The sequence below is a fragment of the Herpailurus yagouaroundi genome, unplaced genomic scaffold (genome assembly GCF_014898765.1).
Source record: "Herpailurus yagouaroundi ecotype Mexico unplaced genomic scaffold, PumYag 185, whole genome shotgun sequence".
Classification (NCBI taxonomy): Eukaryota; Metazoa; Chordata; class Mammalia; order Carnivora; family Felidae; genus Herpailurus; species Herpailurus yagouaroundi.
Window position 1 is genome coordinate 3,241,891 of NW_024412416.1, and position 25,807 is coordinate 3,267,697.

The window sequence follows — 25,807 nt, forward strand, 5'->3', positions numbered from 1 at the left end:
AAGTGGGTTATGCAATCCTGTCCCAGGCAAGTCAATACACCCTTATAGCAAACATATCAGGTGCCAGGTACTGGGCCAGGTGTGAAAGGCCCTCGATGAGCTCACATGCCAGTGAGGGGCTCAGCGCGTACACAAAATCCCTCCCATGCAGGTCGTGACGGTAGCATGTAAAAGGTTCCCAAGCAGTGGTTCACGGGAGATTCCAGGAGACTTCAAACCAACTCACTTCTCTCGCATATGGAAAACTTCCTGGGCCCTTTAAGAATAAACGTAAGCCACCTCTGTGGAACCTTTTCGTTAAAGCTTTGGAACATGTCTTTATATAAGATCCCGGGTCTATTTCTACGATCTCCATTCCAACCCAAGATCTGCTTTTTCTTAAAACAAGAAATAAATTACAGATATACTTAATAGACTCCCGGAGCTAGAAGAGGTCTTGGAAATCATCTGTGCTGAGGCTCTCAGTATACAGATGAAAAAGCCAAGGGCCCTGTGGTTCTGCCTAAGATCACAGAGAGTGAGCAACCAAGCTGAGGTTATTACCCAGTCTCTGGCTCCCAGGCCAGTTCTGTTGCACAATTATTGAGTCCCACTGAAACCATAACGGAAAGCCGAATCGTCTCTAGCAAAGTGCCTGTGTTCGTTAGCTCAACATGTATTGAGCTCCTAGGACATGCTTCATAAAGGCCAAACAGGAAGTTAAAAAAGAGAAGAGCTTGGCAGACCGGTAGATTGGTCAGAGAAAGCTCCTTGAGGAGCTGACCCTTGAGCTCAAGGTGGAGAAAGAGGCAACCATGTTAAGAGCCAGGGGAAGTGTATGCTAGGCCCAGGGACCGGCCAGTGCAAAAGCCCGTGACAGGAAGGGCACTCGGCACTCTAGAATCTTCCAGACAGTAAGACTGGAGCCTCGTGCATGAGGGGCCAAAGGGCACACGTGACATGACACAGAGGCAGCCGTGCAAGACTCTGAAGGTCATGGAAAGGTATGCATTTTAGCCTAAGTGGGAAGGCAATCCACGGGGAGGTTTTAGGCTGGGGGATTCACGGTCAGTCTGAGCGCTCCGTGAAAAGCAGAATCGACAACGGAGGCTGCATATCATTTTGCCCTTGCTCCTCCTCATGCAGAGGACACAGAACACACACAAACACGTGCGTGACAGAGCCAGGAGCAGCGGGAAGTTCGGACCCCAGGTGTTCAGTCTCAGGATCCATTTACCACTCCATGCCGTCTCTCGTTGAATTAAATGGGGAGGGGGCGCCTGGGGGGCTCAGTCAGTTAAGCGTCTGACTCTTGATTTCAGCTCAGGTCACGGTCTCATGGTTCGTGAGATCAAGCCCCACTGACCGTGCAAGAGCCTGCTTGGGATTCTTGTTCTCCCTCTTTCTCTGCCCCTCCCCGCCTCTCTCAAAGTAAATAAATGGGGGACAATATCCCATGACAACGGTCGGGGGCTAGATTGAAATATTCCTTCAACCACACACAGCTCTGGTACAGGAACACTACCGGTCAGCATCTTGCCCTGGAAAGACGAATGGGGAGGCAGAAAGAGACGATGCGAGCAGACGGTCTGTTTACCACGTCACAGCTGAGGCGGTCTTCCCTGTTACGGACTGAGTTCGGTTTCTAGGTTATTTTAGGAAGCGACAGTCAAAGGGAAAATGTCCTCGTAATAAGAAGCCAGGTCCAGGATTCTATTTCCATCAGGAGATAGGATGTGCTTAACAGGATCAAGCACAGGATGTTTGGCAATAGGGTGCGGTTATTGCCCTGACATCAAAAGTTCAGCGAAATGATGGTGTTCCAGGTCAGCCTCGGACATCCCTGTGTCAAGAGGCTTAGATGCACCAGGTAAAAACGTACAAAGAGCCCAGACGGGACAAGCTAAGCTTATTTACTCCCCTTTAGGCCACGTGTGCCTTTATGTGGACAAGACCCAAATCATGGACAAATCTGGAGACACAACGGAGCCCCCCGAGTCCAAACCAAGACTCCAAATAGACGTGCTTGCTTCTCTGTGTACGGAGTTTCCTCTCTTTCGACACCGAGTGGCCTCTGCCTCCCTGTTCCAACCTCCAAAGCTCTCTGTGCCATCGTTAGTTGAGCGTCTCCCCTTGCCCCATGGAACAGGAAATGTATGTGTTGGACCTGGACTGATTTCGGATTTTTCTCATAGCGAAAGTCTTGGCTCTGGGCGCTTAGACCTTGAATCTGCCTCGCTGCCTGGTGGAAATGACAGTGTGCGAGCAACCTTGAGCACTCTGTCCAGAGTGAGGCTGTGCCAACGGCGTCTCACGGCTGTGTTCCCCCCACCGCTCGGTGGGGCTCCCAAGGAAGACAGGAATGATTGCTTGGCAAGGGGAGGACGGAGGAACTTCGTGGACTCCGCAGGCCCGGAGATGCACACTTGGGGAGAGACATGGCTTCACTCCCCACATTTCTTTCACACAAAGCATGATTATAGGGAAGTGCTTCCATATGGCCCACGGAAAATCCCGGCCAAGAACGGCTTCAGCTGGCCAGTTTCAGAGCAGTAACAGACTTGAAGGGGTTGTAATGAAAGTCAAGGACGAGAAGCAGCATGTTTTCACGCAGGCAGGAATCTGCTCACTTTCCCCGCAGCCCAGGCACAAACATACAGAGCTGGGTGACATCCCAGCTGCCCCTACCTTTAGCACGTCACCTCACCCGCCGTGCTGGACAATCTGTCCCTACGTGCCGGTTGCCCTTTCTTTGTAGAAACTAATCAAAACTGTTAGATTTTTAGGGGCTTTTGACCCGGAATGTCCTGAACTGGCACAGGGGTCTGAGACACCCCCCCCCAAAACAAACCAGAATGGCAGATTTGGGGGTTGGGGTTACAAGTGCATTTTCCTGGAGAAAAAAATACACAATTTCCAATACAGTCTCATAGGGATCCCTAATCCACAAACCGAAACCAATGTGAGAGAGAGAGAGAGAGAGAGACAGAGAGAATCTGTTCTACCTTACCAAGAGTGAGAAACTGTACCCCATCCCATCCCTTCGCATTTCAGAGCCTCCTCGGCTCATGTCTCCAAAAGACTGGTTTCTTGACCCAATTTCACGCAGCGTCTACCCTGGTTCAATTAGAATTACCGCGATTTCTAATCAATCTTGGACCCTGACAAGATGGAGTCTCTTTCTGCTGAGACTTCCAGGCTCTTCAAAGCCAGTGCTTAACTCTAGGTGCTCCCCCAACACCCGAGCTATTATTTCCCCACTTCCAGTCCAAAAGCCGTCCTGGATTAACTCCTCCCAGTCCAGCCTGGCTCCTCATGGTCTCCCCCTGATCTGAATCTTTCCTCTCCAGCGCTATTGTCTCCTACAATTCAGTCTTCCTTGACACTTCTGACAAGGTCCCCCTCCATCCCCATCAGCAGCTTTCTTAAAAAACAACACCCGTGGGGTGCCTGGGTGGCTCAGTCGGTTGAGTGTCCGACTTTGGCTCAGGTCATGATCTCGCAGTTCGTGGGTTCGAGCCCCGCATCGGGCTCTGTGCTGACCGCTTGCTCAGAGCCTGGAGCCCGCTTCAGATTCTGTGTCTCCTTCTCTCTCTGCCCCTCCCCCGCTCACGCTTTGTCTCACTCTGTTTCTTAAAAATAAGTAAATGTAAAAAAAAAAAAAAAAAAAATTAAAAAAAAAAAACAACAACACCCAGACCGACCGACTGCTGATTTGGACATCTGTTTATAAATATTCACATTTACATTTAATGTACATGAGAGGTGTGACATCTTTTGGTACCCAAATGAGTCATATTTCTAATAAAAACACTGCCAGCATTCACTGGGCACTCTCTAGGTGCCAGACACTACTTGGAATGCTCAGCACGATTGATTTACTTAATCCTGACAGCACCTCTACAAAGGCAGTATTATTGCTGTTTCCAGTTTAAAATGAGAAAACCAAAATACACAGTAGTAAGCAACCAACCCAGGATTTAAACCCAGGCTGTCTGGCCCCCAGAACCCAACTTCTTAGCTACTTCCCCACAGTGTCTTTCATAGTTAGTTATGAGAGATGGTCCTTAACATCTCTGGTCCTTAGTCTCTTCATCGGTGAGGTGGGTTTGACGATATCAAAACTATCACGTAAGGGGGGTAGTGGAACTAAGTGGTAGGCCATGCTTGAGGACAATTCCGGGCATTCGAAAGCACTGTATCAATATCAGTAATAACGGAATGGGTGGAAAGCTGTATCTGTGGTTTCCCAGCTCTGTAGAAGCCAGTGAGTGTGCAGGCCACAGTTCTGGGTGATGAGGCAGCCCTCCCCGGGGAGGACTTCCCTTCCTGAACAAAGGGTACTGCATTCGAGGAATGGTTTTTGCACTACCTCCTTTATTGTCTGGGTGTGGATGGGTGGATGGGTGTCAAACGGTGACTTTGCACTGACAGAGACGAAAGCCACACTCTAAGGATGATGATGGAGATGATGACGATGAAGGACAGAGACGAGTCTGGTTCCTTAAAGACACAGTAGAACGGCTTCTCCAACCTTGGCTGTCTACTGCAGACCGTCCTGTATTTGTAAGTTGGGTTTTCCATGATATGTAGGAGAAAGCCTTCCTCACTGGTGCACCACCGCTCAAAACCAGCTCCTTCATGACGTCCACCGGTGGGAACCTCTACGAATTCATGGTCCCCCATCTCAGGGAGCCCTCACAGAGATCACTCTAGCTTTTTACTGTCTTTGATAAGTTCCTTCCTCTCCTTTCTTTGATGGGAACACTCTCAAGTCTCTGAGAGCCCTCGCTCTTCCAGAGCTGACTCTCACCTCTTAATGAACAGTACCAAAAAAAAAAAAAAAATCCAATATTCTAGAATACTGCTAATTCCTGTCCATGTTCCCTGCCTGTATAGTTATCCAGCTCCTGACATGGCACGGGTGTGCACCCTCCTTTTGTCCCAGGTAAATCCTCTGTCTATTTAATCTCTGGTCACTTCTGTTCACTCCTCAACCCACTGCAGTCAGGCTTTGGCTTCTGTTGAAATTCATTGAGATCACTCTTGCTAAGGTCACGGGCGGTCTTTGAATTGCCAAAGAGCACATGTTGGACTCCTATTCCAGTTGGTATCACAGCAGCAGTTAACATGGTTGACCATCACCTCCTTTTTGGAAATACTCAGTCCTTTGGCGTCCATGATACTGCTTTTGCAAAGTCCTGAATTTACCTATTCTTTCTATCTTCTCTCATTCAAATTCCTTTGAAGTTCTTTGCTGGCTAAACGCCTTGACCTCAGGTGCTCCCCAGGATGCAATTCTTAGCCCCAGGATATATTCTATACACTCTTTTTGGGTGGACTTACCTAATTTATCACCAATAAGGGGATTTTGCTACCAGACAATAATGGACTGGCATATTTCATTTTTTAGTTTTTTGTAACGTTTATTCATTTTTGAGACACAGAAGATGAGTGCAGGGCAGGGGTGGGAGAGGCAGGCAGAGAGAAAGGGAGACACAGAATCCAAAGCAGGCTCCAGGCTCTGAGCTGTCAGTACAGAGCCCAATGTGGGGCTTGAACCCGTGAACTACGAGATCATGACCTGAGCCAAAGTTGGACACCCAACCGACTGAGCCACCCAGATGCCCCTGGACTGGAGTATTTCAGATCAATCCTTTAACCCCAAACAAAATACAATCAACATCTCTTTGAAGGTACCAGAAAGATTCTGACATATTTAATACTCATGGGGCCAAATCTCCCAAGAGAAGGAAAATCCGAGGAGGTGAGCTTTATTGTCGGTATGTGACTCCTCTGCGTGAATCCCTCACCCAAGTGAACAGCGAGCATATCCACCCCTCTGCCCAGGCTGGGAGCTGGAATCAGCCTCACTTCTTTTCTCTTGTGGTCTTCATTCCAAGGATTATCAGACTCTGCAAATTCTATGTCCTAAAGATCTCTCTGGTCTGTCTCCCATCACACTTCCTTGGACTAAGGCCTCTTTATCTCAACCACCCTCTATTTACAAAAAGTAGTTTTGAAGCATTTACAAAAAGCTTCCCAGACAGACTCCTTGCCTCCGGGCTCCCCTCACAGGTAGTCCAGCCTCGACATGCTGCTAAGATTATTTTATTAAAACACAAATCTAACCACGTCACTCCCCTGCCTAACTTCCACCTAAGTGACGTGTGCAGCACGACAAGGAAGGCCTTTATGATTGCCTCCTGAATGCCATCTGTCTCCTCCTTCATCCCGTCCAGTGCGGAACAGGACTCGGGCCTGAGCAACATGTTAACAGTTTCTCAAGAACGCCTAGGCTTTTCGTGAGCATCATGGCATCAACTTTGGGTTTCCCCCACCTGGAAAACCTTCCCCACCCTACACCCTCCCATGGTGTTCTCCCACCTGCAGAGAACAAGTAAAATCCCTATATCATAAGTTACATCAAAATAAATTCAAATGAACGGAAGGTTTTACGTGAGGAAAACAGAACCATAGGGGTGCTGGCAGAAAATACACAGGAATAGATTTTTTCCTTTTAAGGCAGCGGTTTACAAATTACAATCTGGGGGTCAAATTCAGCCTGCTGCCTATTTTTGTAAATAAGGTCTGTTTCCTCTTTTTTTTTTTTTTTTTTTTTAATTTCTGTATGCCTTGGGGGCACCTGGGTGGCTCAGTTGGTTAAGTGTCCAACTCTTGATTTTGGCTCAGGTCGTGATCTCATGGTTCATGAGTTCGAGCCCCACGTCAGGCTCCGTGCTACCAGTAGAGAGCCCGCTTGGGATTCTCTCTCTCTCTTTGTCTCTCTCAAAATAAATAAGTAAACTTAAAGTAAAAATAAAAATAAATAAAATTTCTGCATGCCTTGTATTTTCCCCTCCATTACTACCCTGTTTTGAGTTTAACTAATTTTTTATAAGCCATTTTGATTTCATTTTCATTTTTTTCTATATATTTGGATATATGCTTATATATTTCTTTTAGATGTTTAGACATTGCTTAAATACCAGAGAGATGACACTTAATCTCCTGAATGTATAACAAGTCTAGTTTTTTTGATCAGAAATAAATATCTATATCTATTATCTACATTATCTATTATACAGATATAGATTTACTTAAAAATGGAAAAAGAAAAGCTTCAAAACCAAAGTGTGCTGCTTTATTATGAATGTCTAATGTGCATTCAAAGTATTGAAAAGCAAGCCTTTTTACCAAAGGATAATGTCACTAGGACATAAGGACTGTAACTATAAAAGAAGATTTTGAGGGGCACCTGAGTGGTTCAGTCGCTTGAGCATCTGACTCTTGATTTCAGTTCAGGACGTGATCTCAGGGTTCATGGGATCCAGCCCCGTGTTAGGCTCTGTGCTGACAGCACGGAGCCTGCTTGGGATCCTCTCTCTCCCTCTCTCTCTGCCCTTCCACCACTTGTGTGTGCACGCTCTCTCTCTGTCTCAAATTTAAAAAAAGAAGGTTTTGCAACATAAAGGTGCTCATGGAAACTAGAAGCTAGGAAACGCTGGGGAGGACACAAAACAGTGAGCAGGTGCTCTGGGAGGAAGGCTCTGGGAGGTGGAGGGCGTGGCCCCAGGCCTGGGCTGGATGGCTGTCCCACCATGTGGGTGCCAAAGCAGGAAGAACACACCCAGCAGGATCTGAGAGGAGGACATCACTGAGACAGAACATATACGACCTGCCGAGCCCTAAAACCCTACCTGGCCCTTTACCCAAAATGCTTATTGACCCCCAAATCGTGGGATTACAAAAGGCAGACATCACTGAGATTAAAAAAAAAAAAAAAATGAAAATTTCTGAGGATGTAAAATTAGAAACTATCGATCCTAAAAACACAAACAATATTGAAAGCCAAACGACAAACCGAAGCCAATATTTAAAATAGGTGTCACGGAAGTGCGTGATGGGCACGGAGGAGGGCACCTGCTGGTATGAGCACTGGGTGTTGTACGGAAACCAGTGTGACAATAAATTATATTTAATATAAAAATAAAATAAAATAGGGATCACCAAAAAATTGAAAGTTAACAGGCAAGCGGTTCATACTCGTGACGTAACAAACGCTGGCGGAAAAGACCAACATCCAACCGGAAAAACGCACAGGTGACTTCTGTGGTTCATTGACAGAGAAGGTCTGGAAAGATGGGGTAAGAAATACAAGGCGGTGTTCTCTACCTTGTTAGCAAGCATGGGAGGCAAATAAAAAAATTACTACTTCATGCTTTACCTTAAAACAATGGCAAATCTTGAAAAAAAAAAAACACCTGTCTCGGTAAAGATTCAAAGAAACGGGGGGTCTCGGAGAAGTTCACCGAACCGAGAATGTGACAGACACCTTCCGGAAGAAATGGGACTTGCGGAGCACGGGTCGGAAGCGCTCTGCACCGAAGCAGCTCAGCGATAGGAAAAGGTGTCCAGCAAGGGGCGGTGCAGCGGCGCGGGGGTCAGACCTACTTTTCTCCGGAGAAACGTGCGCCTTGGACTGTCCCCGCACGAGCCTGCAGGTGGAGCCATTGCCGGCGCACACGCCGCAGCTGTCCTCGCGGGCGCCGCTCCCCAGGTGCCGGTCGCAGCCCACCGCCTGCGGACAGAAGCGGGCGACGGGAGCGTGAGAACGCGGGGCTGCAGCTCTAGACACTTCCAGAAGCATCCTCCCGGTGGGAGCCTTCCTGGATTCAGGAGGGGGCTCTCTTCCACGAGGACAGAGTTTGCAAACTATGCAAGCCGTAAAGCCTTGCAGGATATCGCTTGGGGGGCTGGGGGGGGGGCTCTTACGCGCCCCCCATCTAATGGAAAGGGGGGAACCGACGCGGCCCCTCCCTGCACATTGTTACTCATTTTTTTTAATGTATATTTTTAATTTGAGTCATAAACTTGTACGTATATAAACTGAACGGAACGCTAGAGATACTGTTTCCGCTGGGTACCCGGCTCCCCACCCCTCCCCTCTCTCCTCTGACCCTACTCTGGTCCTTTTCTCTCCTTTTCTCCCCTGAAGTCCGCTATATCCTTCTGGGCCACCGTTTTGCTTTAAACACTTTTTTCTTTGTTCTTATCTCCATTTCCACACTATCTCAACATCAATACATACCCATCGCTCTATTGTATATCTTTACATCTCCTTCTGTTTATCGCTACTTATACCCACACCTTGGGTCCTTCCTCTGCCGTTATACCTACGTACGTATCTTTATAAACCATTTTTATTTATTTATTTTACTGTTTCTTTATTTTTGAGAGAGAGAGAGAGAGAGACAGAGTGTGAGCATGGGAGAGGCAGAGAGAACAGGGGAGACAGAATCTGAAGCGGGCCCCAAGCTGTGAGCTGTCAGCACAGAGCCCGACACTGGGCTTGAACTCAACAAACCTTGAGATCGTGACCTGAGCCGAAGTCAGAGGCTTAACTGACTGAGCCACCCAGGCGCCCCTATAAACCATTTTTAAATGCAAGAAAGGAATGAATGGGAGAGATGTCTCACTGCATATGCCTATACTGCTACCTTTTAGTCCTTACTCATAATTGTGACTTATTATTTTTGTGAGCAATTTGTGTGTGCGTGCATGTGTGGGGCTTTACCCGATTGTGAGCTTCTGTATATGAGGCGAAGGGCTATGCCACGTCTCTTTTTATTTTACAGATACATCTTCTACATAGTATGTGCCCACTGATATTACCTAGTGAGCGATTTTATCTCTACCCTCCTTACACTCACTCAACTTTATTTGTATTTCTATACCTGGTGTTTATGCAGGGGCTCTGGAGGCAGACAGCTCCCTGCCCAGCCCCACCAATGCTTTCAAGATGCGGGATGACCAACAATTCAAACTCTCAAGAGACCCATTTTCCTCAAGAGTAATATAGAGATAAGAGGGACGTCTGGGTGGCTCAGTCATTTGAACGTCCGACTTTTGATTTTGGCTCAGGTCATGATCCCCAGGGTCATGGGATCAAGCCCCATATCAGGCTCTGTGCTGAGTGTGGAGCCTGCTTGGGAATTGCTCGCTCTCTCTCTCTCTCTCTCTCTCTGCCCCTCCCCCTCTCTCTCAAGAATAAAAAAATAAAAATAAAAAATAAATGAGTAGTAATATACAAATAATAATACATACTTCACATAGGGTCTGGTAAGGATACAATGAGAAAATGTATGTACAAACTCTCAGTACAGGGATTAGAACATTTCAAAAGGCTCAATAAAAAAGGGTCCCTTCTATCATTTCTCTGGTTTTCATTTTGTTTTGACTCCTGGGCATGTCGCCCCCCCCACCCCCCCCGCCGCCAGCATGGGGAGCTGCTGAATCAGACACTGTATCCAAGGTGTTGAAGACAAAATAAAACTGGAGGGAGTTGAAACCACATATACGGATGATTCCTTCCAAAGTTTCGGTGCTGAAGGGAAGGAGAAAGATCAAATAAAAGTTTCAGGGAGGGGCGCCTGGGTGGCGCAGTCGGTTAAGCGTCCGACTTCAGCCAAGTCACGATCTCGCGGTCCGTGAGTTCGAGCCCCGCGTCGGGCTCTGGGCTGATGGCTCAGAGCCTGGAGCCTGTTTCCGATTCTGTGTCTCCCTCTCTCTCTGCCCCTCGCCCGTTCATGCTCTGTCTCTCTCTGTCCCAAAAATAAATAAACGTTGAAAAAAAAATTAAAAAAAAAAAAAAGTTTCAGGGAGAGGTAGGAAAAGTTCCAAGGAAGTTTAAGGAAAAGCCCATGATTAAAGATATTTTTAAATTCACAAAGGGCTGTCATGAGGCAAGGGTTTACATCTGTTCTTTGTGTTTCCAAACGGTGAAAGCTACAGGTTTAAGCCTAAGTTTAGTTCAATATCGGAAAGTTTGAGGAGCCAGGGTTCTCCAAGAACAGGTATTCAACTGGGAGCTAGGCAGGATGGGAAAACTGGTGCGGGGATTAAATTATCTGAGGAGTAGCTAACTCCAAAGACTTTTGAGATCCTCTCATCCTGATTAGATGATTTTCTCAGGCTAATAATGAAAGAATGATGGTAATATTTGATTTTTATCGAATGCCTGCCACATGTCCGGCATCATGCCAAGCACCGTACGCGTATTATTTCATTAAATCTTGACAGCAACCTGATGACTCGGGTGATGTCTTCTCTACCCCTGTTTTCCAAATAAGGCATCTGAATGTTACTGAGGTCAACTGGCCTTTCAGTATCACACAGCTGCTAAATAGCATCATCAGGAAGAGCCTGAAAACCAGGTCGACTGATCCCAGAATCTTCACACCATGCCACACCTTCCCCATCTTTACACCGGCAGACGGACCACAAAGAACTGAGTCACACAGGCAATTATATGAATATTTACAAGTACATGTGGAACGAATTAAGGGTGATTGATTTTGGAAACGCACTTGCGTGGTTGGGATTCAATCAATGAGTAACTTGTGTTCATGCAACGTTCTCCAAGGGGAATAATTCTACCATGAAGTTATAGAAACGCTGTTTCCGAGCCAAGCTCTGTCCTCACAATTCATGTCCCTGAGCACCCTGCATTTCATGAGAATGACCACCACTCTCTATCTGGTCATCCAGAAAGGGTGTGGGTTTAGGAGCTCGGATGGGCTTATTTTGAAGAGTGTTTAGCGCCTTGTAAGATCTTAGGCAAGCAAGTACCTCCCTGAGCACTTACATTCGTTTTAGAATTTTCTTTCAAGTGACAGTTCATCCAAAACTTACAGCCAAAAAAAAAAGCATGTGAAAACATCACAGAAAAAAAAAAAAATACCTGAAAAGAAAGTCTGGTTGCCTTATGATTCATGGGGTATATGTCAGAACTGCCCCTGAAAGTAAGGGACTCCTGGGGCGCCTGGGTGGCTCAGTCCGTTAAGCGTCCGACTTCGGTTCAGGTCATGATCTCGTGGTTTGTGAGTTCGAGCCCCGCGTAGGCCTCTGTGCTGACAGCTCAGAGCCTGGAGCCTGCTTTGGATTCTGGATCTCGCTCTCTCTCTGCCCCTCCTCTGCTCACTGTCTCTCTCAAAAATTTTAAAAACAAAATTATTTTAAGAAAAAAAAGAAGCAAGTAAGGGACTACTAAATTTGGGCTCTCAGATCTCATCCGAACCAATAATAAGCAACTTTTGAAAAACTGCCTGGGGTGTTTTCAACCTCAGTGACATCTCCTGAGGTCAAGAACTCTAATCGTAATGATTTAAAAAAAAACCACTAACTGAGAAAACATATCAATAAATTAACATCTACTAAATAACCAACTTTTGTAGAGCCAGGCACCACGGGGAATAATTTAACAAGACAAGATTCATATCCAACAGTGCAGTTAATGAGACAAATTACACAAGATATCTGATTTAAACAAATATTTAAAGTATATGAGCAGCGCTTCCGCGGAGAAATTCTCCTACATAAATCATCACATCAGCTAAGGATTATTTCACAGTTTCTGCACACGACTTCCTAACCAACTAAAAGAAGACAGTATTGGAATTAAGCGGCATTCCTCCATATGAAGCCACATCTGAATCTTTTTAGGTGAGTCTAATTTACTCTTTCAAGGGCCAATTTTTTGAGTCAACTTCTGTTTGAGACCCCCGACAACTGGATTCTACCTTAGAAAAACTTCCAGATTCCTGCCTAGAAAACCAGAGTGCATGGAGCTACGGTAGTCATTAGAGATATTCTAAAATATGGGACTTCTCCTTCAGCCCATGGTACTTGCCACCCCCTTAGAAGGTGAGTGTGGTCTTGACTGTCTGGGGCCAATCAAATAGGAGTCTAAGTGCTGGTGTCACTTCTGTGAGAAGCTTTAAGGGTCAGTGAATGAGTCACATGCTCCCCTTCTTACTACTATAGTTATTATGTAACACCTGTGTTCTAATAGAGCCCCCCTCAGTCTGATCACTGGGATGTTCCAAGAGCAGAGACCCCCGTGGACCCTGTGTCAGACAGGGCACATTAACAAGAAGTCATCTTCCGCTGTTGTAAGACACTCAGCTTCGGCGGCTGTTAGTTACTGCAGGAAAGCCTAGCCAGTGTTGTAAAGAGGAAGGTCTTTACAATTTAACCATTAATGGACACAGGAAGGTCATTAACAGCAAGGTGTTATTTCAAATTGGACATTTCACACTAAAATCCAGACTTCTAGGGGTATGTGGGTGGTTCAGTTGGTTAAGCGTCTGACGATCTCACGGTTCGTGAGTTCGAGGCCCACGTAGGGCTCTGTGCTGACAGCTCAGAACCCGGAGCCTGCTTCGGATCCTGTGTCTCCCTCTCTCTCTGTCCCTGTCTTGTTCTCTCTCAAAAATAAATAAAAACATCCAAAAAAAATTTTTTTAATCCAGATTTCTGGCTCCTGTTGACAAACAGACTCTGGTGTGTCTATACGTAGCTGCCCCCTTCACAAGGAGCAATTCTCCAGGTCTCAACAGCCCTCGTGCTCAGCATGACTCCACCCGATTACTTTCTGTCTGGGACAGGTGTGGAGATACTGGAGTCTGTCTACACGTGACTGCTGTCTGCACATAAGCCCCTGTTGTGCCGGCCATCCTTTACCAGACCACAACTCATTTCCAGTTACAAACTTCAGCTATACTTTGGGCAATACAAAAAGTACAAATACCACCAGTATAGTGCGACGGTTAAGGAAACAGATTCTGGAATTCGGTGCATGGGTCCAAGTCTAGCTATCCCCATTTCCAGCTATGCAACCTGGGGGAAGTTCCTGAGCCCCCTTACACCCAGTTTCCTCGTGAACCAAGTGGGGCTAATGACTACCCGCCTCATACGTGTGACGAGCTGACACAGCCAAGTGCTTTAGACGATGCCTATCAAGAACCCAGTGAATGTTCGTGGCTATTAGTTTCACTGTAACTACAAGTGGTTTCTTCATCCACCCAGCTGTCAGGGAATTCAATAAACATGAACGGTAAGTCAGACTGGTTGGAACCAGGTCCCGTTTCCCATAAAATTCAGACCTGCAAAACGGAAGGTAATTTCACTCAGGGAGCGTAGTTGTCTCCCGCTGTCTGTGGGGCTCAGATTCCCAACAGGTTGTTCCCAGGAGCACAGTGATGCGCTCATTTAAATGAGCCCGCTGTAAACACACTCGTACAGGTTATTTGTAGTCCGTGCCAAGGAAACATCAGGGCTCAGTCTGCTTATCCTCAGGCAAGCGGCACGAATCACACACACAGTTTCTTCTCTCGGGTCCTAGCTATCACTGAAGGCCATGGCCACATCGTCCAAGAAAGGGAATGCAGGTCAACTTTATCCTGTTGAGGGAAAGATCTGAATTCTCCTGAGAGTGTCTCAGTCACTTCTGAAGAGACTGCATACAATCCTTTTCTTCCAAATAGCCTTGCTGAAAGAGCACTCAGCTTTCGGCAACCAGGGTATCCTGAGGAATCCGCTTCCCCATCAGCATCACAAAAACGTGATGGGAAGCACGCTTTGAAGATGGAACTAATTCGGTGTCGAAAATCACATTTCTCCTGCAAGCCCCTACAAGCCTGGGAAATCACTGGAGCAAACTATGCATCTGAGACAATGAATATGAAGAGGGGGCCTTGGTCAGTGAGCCCGAGGGGGGAGGCAGGGAGAGGCAGCCTGTGCTGACTGCAGGCCTCCTGCCTGACTGTTTCTGGGCTGGGCTCCTGGAATGTGTTTGTGAAGGAACGAGTTTAAAATAGGACCTACATCGAGAATAATACCTCCTCTTTCATACTGAAAAGACCAAGGCTCAGCTATGGTAAGCGGCCACAGTAAATGAGCACATTCTGCCACCAGCGTCGACTCCAACCGTGTCACTGAGACCCCCCCTTCCCCCAAGCTGAGATCACCAGTATGTATCTGTCTGGTCCAAATGAAGCAAGCATCTCTCTGTCCTTATCTCTCTTGGTATCTCTGAGAATACGTATTGGACGCTGCTAACTTTTCTTCTTAAACACTCAACCACCCAAAACTTACAAAGAAATTCTGCCCCATCAAGTGTACCCCTTCCAAGGCTTCCTCCTAAAATGAGGCGGCCAGGACTCCGTCATTGGAACCTGATTCTCTTATTCAGACTCCAAGGACATACATGAGCTTTAACCCTGTGACCCACAGACTCCCAGATCTATGTTTCTCATTTGGAATTCTCTCCTAAGCTCTAAATTCATATATCACCCAATATTTTCTGTCTTGAGGAATGGCCTCATCATCTACTTCATCATCCTGTCAGAAATCCAGACATCTTGCTAAGCTTCCCTCTCGTTCCCCACATCCAGTAACACACCCAGTCCGAAAAGATTCCTTCGTTAGTCTTTACAATTCGCCGTATCCTCTCCATTCAGCCTCCCTCTGGATTACCCTAAGCTCCGGTTATCCCACACTTGACCTCCTGTTGTTTGGCCAGACCGTGCCCTCTCCAAATAATCTGCCATGTGGCCACTTGAGTGACCTTTCTAAAGACAATCCCAACTGAGCTACTCCTTGTAAGATTCTTCATTGACTCCTATTGTAACTTTCAGAATGTTAATGACTGGTTTCCACCGATGCCCATAACCTCACCTTTTAGCATTGTTGCACAGGTATTTTCCACCTCAACTCTACAGAATGAGTCGCTGGTCCTTCAATATACCTACTATTATTATATCTCTCCAGTGCTATTCACTCTGCTTGTGATTTCCTTTCTCACCTCGGCTTATGTAAGTACTGCTCAACTTTTCAAGACCTCAATGTCAAAACGTTACCTTGTCCAGAGTATTCTTCAGCCCAAGCTAAATTACTTTTAATAACACTTCTTTTTAATTATGAAAGCAACACATACTCATTGTCAAAAACTTGGAAAATGAAAAAGCATAATTCTGCTGATGAGGGATTAGCTTCTCAGCATTTAGAGAAAGAGCCCAAAAGTGAACTGGAGGGGTAAAAAGGGGAAAGGGGGAAAAAACAGTAAAACGTGAGATACCTAATAGAAGTAGCAGGATAGAGAGCACACGTGAGCAAATACATTAACTCAAATATGAATGCGGGAAGGCAAGGTTGAGAACTGTGGAGCCAGAAACAGAAACGAGTGGGCACAGCAGTTAGGATAACTAGTAGATCTGGGAAGAACAATCCCAGTTTATGTGGAGCACAGGAGGGGGCATCTGAATTGAAGGGATCTGTGGAATCTCCAACAATGGACTTCAAACTGAGCTAGAAATGCAGGATTGAAAACTGAGAGAGAAATAAAGGAGAGAGACCGAGATATATGAATAACCTCTGAATTTGCACGTAGATAAAACTCATTCATTCAGCAGAGGCCAGACAGCATAGGCATTGTGGGGCGTGGCAGAAAGCACGACACATGCGATTCCTGTCCTCAAAGGACTTACATTCTGGTGTGGAAGAATATCAGGATCAAATGATCACACAAATAAATGTGTACTTATGGAACAGTATCAGTGCAATTAAAAGGTATCAAAATAGAAAAGGAGGACTAATTTAGGTAGAGTAATCCCTGCGGACCTCTTAAGGAAGTGATATTAAGCTGACACCATGAAGATAATAAGTGCAGCCAGGAGCAAAGGTAGAAGGAGGTAGGGACAGCATGTGTAGGAGCTTTCTGCCCCTTTGGCGGAATTGGAAGAGCAGCACAAAAGGGAGAAGAGTGGAGTCTCTGAGCTAGAGGAGAGGTCAGTGGAAGCGTCCCAAATAAAAAAGCGAAAAGAAAAAAGACTGAAAAAATAAGAACCAGAGCATCCAAGGACTGTGGGACAATTACAAAAGGTGTGGCATGGGCATAGTGGGAATACCAGAAGGAGCACAGAGAAAGGAATAGAAGAAGTATTTCAAGCACTCATGACTGAGAATTTCCCCCAAAGTAACGTCAGACACAAAATCATGGCTCCGGGAGGCTCAACGCACACCCAGAAAGACAACCGGCAAAAGAACACTACACATAGGCACATCGTATTCAAACCGCAAACAAGAAAAAAATCAAAGATAAAGAAAGAGTCGCGAAAGAAGCCAGAGGGAATAAAACACCTTACCTACAGAGGAGCAAAGATAGGAACTACAGCTGACTTACCCTTAGAAAACATGCAAGCATGAAGACAGTGCAGGGACAGACTTCAAGTGCTGAGAGAACAAAAACACCCAGCTGGAATTCTGTACCCTAGGAAATTATCCTTTAAACGTGAAAGAGAAATAAAGACTTCCTCGGGCAAACAAAAACCGAGGGAATTTTTTTTTTGCCGGCAGACCTAATTCTTCAGAGTATGAAAATGATATAGGTCAGAATACTGGATCTATATAAAGAAAGGAAGTGCATCAGAGAATGCATAAAGGCAAGTAAAATAAAAACATTAGTTCTTCTCATTGTTAATAGGTCTAAAAGATGATGGTTTATCAAAATGGTGACAGCAACAATGCGCTCAATTGTGTATGCTTGTATGTGTGTGTGTGTGTGTGTGTGTGTGCGTGTGTGTGTGTGTTTATGCATTAGTGAAATGAATGACAGCAGTGATGAAAGGGATGCAGGGAGGAATCAGAATTTTTGGGTTATAGTGAAGAAGTCGACCGTTATTCGAAAGTAAATTTGGATTAGTTGTAAATGTATACTACAATCTATAGGGTAACTACTAAAAAAAGAATTATAACTGATGTATCAAATAAGGAAAGAAAATTCAATCATAAAATGCTCATTTAAAACTGCAAAACGCATGGGGCTCCTGGGTGTTTCAGTCAGATGAGCGTCTGACTCTTGATTTCAGCTCAGGTCATGATCTCACAGTCGTGAGACTGAGCCCCACGTCAGATTCTCTCTCTGTCTCCCTCTGCCTGTCTCCCCCACTCACACACACACTCTCTCTAAAATAAAATTTAAAACAAAAACTGTAAAATGAAGAAAAGCAGTGGAGGAAAAATAGAAATACAGAACAGGAGTAACAAATAGAAAACAGGAACAAACATGGTATATATTAATCCAACCATATTAATAATCACTTTAAACACCACGGATCTAAATGTACCAATTAAAAGAAAAGACTGTCAGAGTGGATCAAAAAAACAAGATCCAACTATCCAATGTCTACAAGAACCCTCTTTTGAAGACATAAATAAATTAAATGGCAAATGATAGGGCATTCTAACATTAAACAAAATAAAACAGGAAAAAGAATATTAATTTCAGACAGAGCAGACTTCAGAGCAAGGGAAGTTATCAGGTTTAAGAGGGGCATTCATGTAATGATAAAGGGATCAATACTCCAATAAGACATTAACAATCCTTAATGTGTACGTGCCTAACAAGAGAATGTCAAAAAAAAAAAATGAGGCAAAACTGATAGAACAGCAAGGAAAAATAGATGAATCCACTACTAGAGTAAGGAGAATTCAACACCCCTCTATTCGAAATGCACAGATCCAGCAGGGAGAAATCAGTAAAAACACAGCTGAACTCAACAGCATCATCAAAAGAACTGGATATAATTGATATCTCTTGACTGTTTCTTTTTTTTTTTTATTTAAAAAAAAATTTTTTTTAACGTTAATTTATTTTTGAGACAGAGAGAGACAGAGCATGAACGGGGGAGGGTCAGAGAGAGGGAGACACAGAACCTGAAATAGGCTCCAGGCTCTGAGCTGTCAGCACAGAGCCCGACACAGGGCTCGAACTCACGGATCGTGAGATCATGACCTGAGCCAAAGTCGGCCGCTCAATCGACTAAGCCACCCAGGTGCTCCATCTCTTGACTATTTCTAAGAACTACAAGATACACTTTCTTCTTAAGTTCACATGGAACATTCACCAAGACAGATCACATTCTGGAACGTAAAACACACCTTAACAAATCTTAAAAAAAAAAAAAAAAATGGAATCATACACCATCTAGTCTCAGACCACATTGGAATTAAACTAGAAATCAATTATCAGAAATACAGCTGGAAAATTCTAAAATACTTGGATATTAAAAAACTTACTTCTAAACAACATGAGTCAAAGGAGACATCAAGAGAAATTTTAAGATATTTTGAGGAAAATGAAATTAATAATATTTACCAAAATATGTGGGATGCAGTAAAAGCAGTGCTTACAGGGAAATTTATAGCATTTCATGCATATATAAGAAAAAAAGAAAAATCTATAATCAGTCATCTAAGCTTCCACCTTAGGCAATTAGATGAAGAACAAATTAAATCCAAAATAATCATAAGAAGAGAAATAACAAAGACTGGGGGCAGAAATCAGTGAAATTGAAAACAGGAAATCAATAAAGAAAATCAATGAAACCAAAAGTTGGTTTTTAAAAAGATCAATACATTCATAAATCTCTAACGAGGCTAACTAAGAAAAAAGAGAAGATACAAATTACTCTTGGAAGAAATGTAAGAGGGGACATCACTACAGATCTCATGGATATTGAAAAGATAATAAAGAGGGGTGCTTGGGTGGCGCAGTCAGTTAAGCATCCCAGTCTTGATTTCAGCTCAGGTCATGATCTCACAGTTTGTGAGTTTCCCGCATCCGGCTTTGCACTGACAGTACAGAGCCTGCTTGGGATTCTGTCTCCCCCTTTCTCTGCCCCTCCCCCACTTGCTCTCTCCCTGTTTCTCTCTCAGAATAAAAAACCAAACTTGAAAAAAATTAAAAGATAATAAAGAATATTATAAACAATTCTTTGCCTACAAGTTTGTTAACCTAGATAACACGGACCAATTCCTTGAAAGACACAATCAGCCAAAACTCACACAAGGAGAAAAAGACAATCTGAATGAGTCTCTATCTATTAAAGATATTTAATCGATAATTAATAGCCTTCTAAAGCAAAAAGCACCAGACACAGATGGGTTTATTGGTGAATTCCACCAAGAATTTAAGAAAGAAATTATACCAAATCTCTACAATCTCTTCCAGAAAATAGAAGAAGAGAGAGTATTTTTTAACTCATTCTATGTGGATAGCATTACCATGAATGCCAAAACCAGACAAAGATGTTACAAGAAAACCACAGGCCAACATTTCTCGTGAAAATAAATGCACTCCCTAACAAAAAGGCAAGCCAGGATCATGGATTTCTTTTTTTTTTTTTTTTAGGATCATGGATTTCAACATCAATGCAATGATAAGTCATTGAGGGATTTCAATCGGTGAGTGACAAGTTCTTAAAATGAAACTCTGTCTTACCTTTCAAAGCAATCACTTGGGCTGCTGTGTGGATAATGGACCTGAGGGGGACTGTGGTAGAAGCTGGGGGATCAGGAGAGAAGGCCGGTGATAGCTGAGGTCAGAGGTAACAGAGGCTTAGACTAAGAAAGAAGTCATGCAGACAGGGATGTCGGACTCAAAAAAAGACATTGAAGGCAGAATGACAATGGATGAGATGCGTGTGGTGGAAGAGGAGAATCAAGAATGACTCCAAATTTTGCAGAGGCCAATTTCTAGATAAGCGGACGGAGGAAAGAGAAGCTACTTTGAATAGCAAGATCATGGTTCGTCTCTGTGATGTCTGAGAGGGCTGGTAGTGTCTACACTTGGTGGGTGGTTAGGCTGCTCATTTGCTGTTATTAATATTGTTTTTGTTACAAACATAACAGGGTAGATGGAATACTACACAAGCATTATTTTAAAATATTTTTCCAGAGATTAAGGGAACAGCCTGGAAGCTGAGGAGGGGATAGGTGTCAGTTCCATGCATCACAGCTTTGCAAACTCTACTCTGAACAACCTGCTGGAATGCATTCATGCTAAATTTGCAGGAGATAAATCACGCTCCCAAAGACCCAAGACAATAAATTAACTTAAAAAAATTTTTTTTAATGTTTATTTATTTTTGACAGAGACAGAGAGAGAGAGAGAGAGAGAGAGAGACAGAGCATGAGCAGGGGAGGGGCTGAGAGAGAGGGAGACACAAAATGGGAAGCAGGCTCTAGGCTCTGAGCTGTCAGCACAGAGCCTGACGTGGGGCTCGAACTCACAGACCATGAGATCATGACCTGAGCTGAAGTCGGACGCTCAACCGACTGAGCCATCCAGGTGCCCTGACAATAAATTAACTTTAAGAAAACAATGAGTTAAAAGGCTCTAAGAACCTACCGAGGTTACCCTTCTAAGGTAAAGGTTCTCAACATGGGATCCCTGGACCAGCATCATCAGCATCTCCCTGTGAACTTATTAGAAATGCAAATTATCGGTCTCCAGCCCAGAACTACTGGCTCAGAAACTCTGGGCAGGGGCCCAGCACCCTGTGTTTTAACAAGTTCTTCAGGGTGATTCTATTTCTAGTTGGAGAAACCACTGACCTAGAGGAGTTGTAAGATGTCATATATTGCAATCTTTTGATTCTACGTGGACAAGGTCTACACTCTTTTCAGTAAGTACCACATAATTTAAAGGCAAGTAATCCTCTCTAAAATGTTTTTTTTGCGTGAAAATTATCAAAGACACTATTCCACCTGCATGAACAAAAGTAAAGAAACGAGTCTCTGTCTTGAGAGTGGGCGTGGCCCCTCCTGGCAGCAGGTGCAGCTTACCTGGCAAATACCGCTGATACACATGTCCAGAGAGTCCGTGTTGCAGCGAGTTCCATCCAGTACCTTGGGCGCCAGCTCCACTACCAAGTTCTGTCCCCGGGCGTGACACTTGAGCGCGCAGGGGGCAGCAGGATCGTTGTATCGTGGAAGCCATTCATAATAACGCCCCTGATACTGGACGTCATTGTAGGCAGAGCACTGCTGGGCTCTGAAGTCTTCTGCATCAGGAGGGCAGTCCTGGAAGCAGAGAAGAAAGGCCACGTGCACATCACTCAGGGAGATAAGCCAACAGGGGGCTGAACAAGTTTCCAAGAAGTCTCACGAGCCCAGATCCCACCGTGTGCCTCTCACCTTGGAGTCCCGTCATTTCTTCCGTTGTCCTTTCGAATTCAAGACCGAATCTATAGCCGTGGAGTTCTACTAGGAGCTCCGTGATAATGGAGACAATATTTATTCTGATCACTCTTCCACCCAGGTATTTTTCCCCCAAATAATTAAAGCCCATCATATTTAAATGCCAAATTTTGCTCTGTTTTAACCACCTCGGGTATAAGTTTTTAAATGCGTTACACGGTCATCTTCTTCTTGAAACAAGGGACGCGTAACGCTTTTAATTCTTCCAGGTGACGCAAGGTCTTTATAGGGAACATTAATTATCATCCGTGCCCTCAAGAACCGTTTCAGCATGAAGGATTACTTGGCCCTTACTTTAACTGGCCCCCAAAGCCTTATGTTTTGTGAGAATTTGTGTTTGTTTCTTTGTTTCTGCTTGTTGTGATTGTCGTTTAATTCATGTGCCTTTCTTCCCTTTTGGGGGGAACGGGGCAGGGGGTGGGCAGTCACTGCTCTTCTCTAGAACCTGGTGCCTGCCTTCAACTGGATCTACGATGGAAAGATAAACACAGCCTTTTCAATTTCTGTCTACAACAACAGCAAGGAAATTCTAAGTAAATGCTCCAGGGAGCTCTCATAATAATAGTAAAAAGTGTCTGGGCAAGGCTTGATGACTCAGAAATCTTTTTACTTAATTACTAATCCCTCCCATCTGCTATTTCCAAAGCCAGATGCTGGCTGAAAAAAATGTTACTTTAATCTTCAAAGCTGAGCATAAACTTCCCAATTGATGGGAATTAATTAATCCTATACTAATTTCCCAATTAAAAAAGAACAGACACAGAAAGGCATTCTTTTATATATTTTTTTTCTTGTTACAAAAGTAATCAATGGCCCTTATAAAAACTTTTGACAAATAGTTTTTATGGAAAAAAAAAAAACATAAATAACAAAGTTTCTTGTACCTAAATCTTTACACAAATCCTTGATGATTCCCCAGAAACAAACTTCTGGAAATAAAATTTCTGAGAAAAAGGGTGTGTTTCATGAGCTTTTCAAAACATGGCCAAATTGCCCTCCAGGAATTTCCCTCCTTATCATCACCAGGATCCATAAATTCCCTTTTTCTCTGTCTCTCTTCTCAGCTTGGATATTACCATTTTCTAAACATTTTCCAATCGTCCGTGTTCAATAGCATTTCATTGCTTGAATTTGCATTTCCTCTCATTATTTAGGTCTGATAGCTTTCATGTTTATTTGCCTTTTGTATTCATTCTTCAAACATTTCTTGTTTTCTCGCCTTCATTTATCTAGTGGAATGTTTGCCTTTTTCTTATTTTTAACAGATAAAACTATCAACTTTCCTAATGAGGTTATCAACTCCATCATCTTGCACTGGAAATATTTTTCCCATTTGATTTTGGTTTTGGTGCTTTATAAGTCAAGAAACTCTATGTTTCATGTAGTCAGTTCTATTACTATTTCCCTCTACATCTTCTTCCCCCATTCATGAGTTCAGAAACGATTCCCAACCCCCACCTAAGAACAGATAAATACTGAAATGCATGTTTCTAGTTCCTTTCTAGTTTAGCAGTGATATTTAACTCTTTGTTACGTCTGGAATTTCCTTTGATGGATGGTATAAGGTAGAAACCTAACTTTATTTTTTCTACAAACAGTTATTCATAAATTATCAGGCAGGATCTTAAAATATGACTTCTTTCATTTCTCCCCTTTTTACTACTTGACTTCTGTGTCTTACGGTGTTTATGCTTTTGGCCTTCATAATCTGCTTCAAATCCTTTTTGGAAGTAGGTAGGGAATAAATAAAATATAATAAATAAACTTCCCCTGGGCTTGGTTGTATTAGTTTGCTGTGAACCATTCCAAAATCCTGGGATGTAGAGTATCCACATTTTTCTTGTTTCAGCAAGATTAAACCTTAACACAGGTCACACGGATGGAAGAGTCAAACTGAAGACTGGACGCGGTTGACCTTTCTCTCTTGAAATGTGTTTTCTAGCTGGCCCCAGGGAAGATAATCAGTTGATCAAATTATATAGCCTCCCTTCTCCCTAACCATGGCCAGTCTTCTCTGCATCTGACTCTTTGAAACCCATGCCAAAGGGTGTAAGAGAGCAGAGTGAAAATGATTTCCCTTGCATTAGGCTCACTGGTGTGGCAAGCGTGTTTTAGGGACTGAAATTTCTTGCTGTCTGACTCCTGACTGCCTTCGACACCATAAACCAATGAAGTTTCCCCAAATTAACAAGGCTTAATTAACAGACAGCCTAAGATGCCAGCCTACAGTTAGTCCTTGCTGAAAGGGTGACCAGGTTCGGACAAGGGACCCAGCCTCCTTGGCCACAGCTGATTATCGGAGGCAAACACCTGGTCCAGGCCAGGAATTTGGGATGGCAACAGAAGAGCCAGAGCGGAGGACTCCCATGGCTGTGGGGCGGGGCTAGCCCTCTCTTTCCTGAGATGCCTGCTGAAGTGAAGCCAGCCAGTTCCCACAGCAAAGAAGAATGCACCAGACACGAAAGAAGGAAGGCTGACAAACCAGGTATTTCACCAGGAGTACATAACCTGGGTTTCTCACTGTCTGATTCCTGGCGCCAGGCCCTCAAGGTGTGCTGATACCCAAATTCCAGTAAATATCCGCACATCCATCCAGTGAACCCCATTTTTCTTGAGCTAATTAGAGTGGCCTCCGTTCCTGGCAAATGATGATCCTGATGAAGAAAGACACCCTTGTATCTGCGTCGCGCTCTCTAGTTTATCAGGGATCATCACTGACATTCTTTCTTTACCACCACCCTTTGACGGAGGTGGGTCAGAATTATCATTTCCTTCATTTTAGAAATGGAGAAAACTGTGATCTAAGAAGTCTTCGGTCACTAGTCCAAAGACACACAGCTAGAATATGACACGGCCGAGACTGATTCCCAACGTAACGAGCATTCCATTATAGGATACCACTTTCTGGTAATCTTGGGAGACATTGAGGATTTACATTAAATGCTTCCTTTTACTTGGCATTTTTCCAGTGTCCACAGTAAGCCTGTCTGGTCGGCTTCAGCTGGGTTCCCTGCCCTGGTGCAAGACAATGTAGGGATTCTTGTGTCTTCAGTAGTTTAGCTGACCTTTAGGAAGCTTGAATGCTAAACATTCTTAGGGATTTCCCTAAGAAGCATTTCTCCCTATCAGTTAAGACAACACGTTTATTAAGTATACTTTATGGGTTTTGCATATGTTACATGCCATGGACAACATAAAACAATAACCCACCGTTGTCATTTAGAGAGCTTGTAATCTTGGAGATGTAGCATCCACATGCATGAAATACACTGGTGCATTGTTTGTATTTATAGATTCATAAGTACAGCTTTGCAATGAAAGCAGTAAAATTGTTGTCCAAGTGTTAAATGAAAACTTGACTGAGTGGAATAAGTAGAGATCCTACATTGGGAAGACTTGACTCAAACAGGAGTAGGCAGCCAGACTGAAAAGCACAGAAAAGGAGAAGGAGGAGGAGGAGGAGGACAGAGATTAGGAGGAGAAAAGGAAGAAGGAGAGGAAGGAGGACAAAACGGGTAACAACTAGCACCCATCCGAGGACCATCCTAAAGACAGAGATTTCTTCTCCCTCCTTAAGCTATGAAAATACATAAACCATTCTCATGGACAACTGAGGGAGAAATGTCAAGACAGGGAGATTACCTAAGACACACAGCATTTTTATGCAAAAGAGACAGACCACTACCTAGGGGATGATTTATATAATAGGACGGAACCAAGCTTTAATTTGGATTATATATTTAGGTAATTCTTCCCGGATAACCAGTGAGTAGGGACTTAGGGGACATGCGATTTCTGTTGTAAGCAAATTTTAAAATTTTATTTTGTCTTCATATCCAAGCTGTACTAGGAGGTAAATTTGGGGATCCTGTTGTATAACCGATGCCAACATTTCCAGCCCGGAAATAAATTACTGCGAGTGACCATTATAAAAAGCCACAGTCAG

General features: G+C 44.1%; 1 protein-coding gene across 2 annotated transcripts in view; it reads right to left on the reverse strand.

Moving 5' to 3' along the window:
• The window catches only part of ADAMTSL3 (ADAMTS like 3), a 369,755-nt gene that overhangs the window by 190,103 nt on the left and 153,845 nt on the right, over positions 1–25,807 (reverse strand). The window contains exons 7-8 of one of the 2 annotated variants that reach the window (XM_040493500.1): positions 21,448–21,684; positions 8,434–8,560 (exon numbers count right to left, since the gene is read on the reverse strand). In XM_040493500.1, the coding sequence (XP_040349434.1) occupies positions 8,434–8,560; positions 21,448–21,684 (364 nt within the window). The remainder of the gene's footprint in view (positions 1–8,433; positions 8,561–21,447; positions 21,685–25,807) is intronic. The other variant, XM_040493501.1, reaches the window with a different exon arrangement.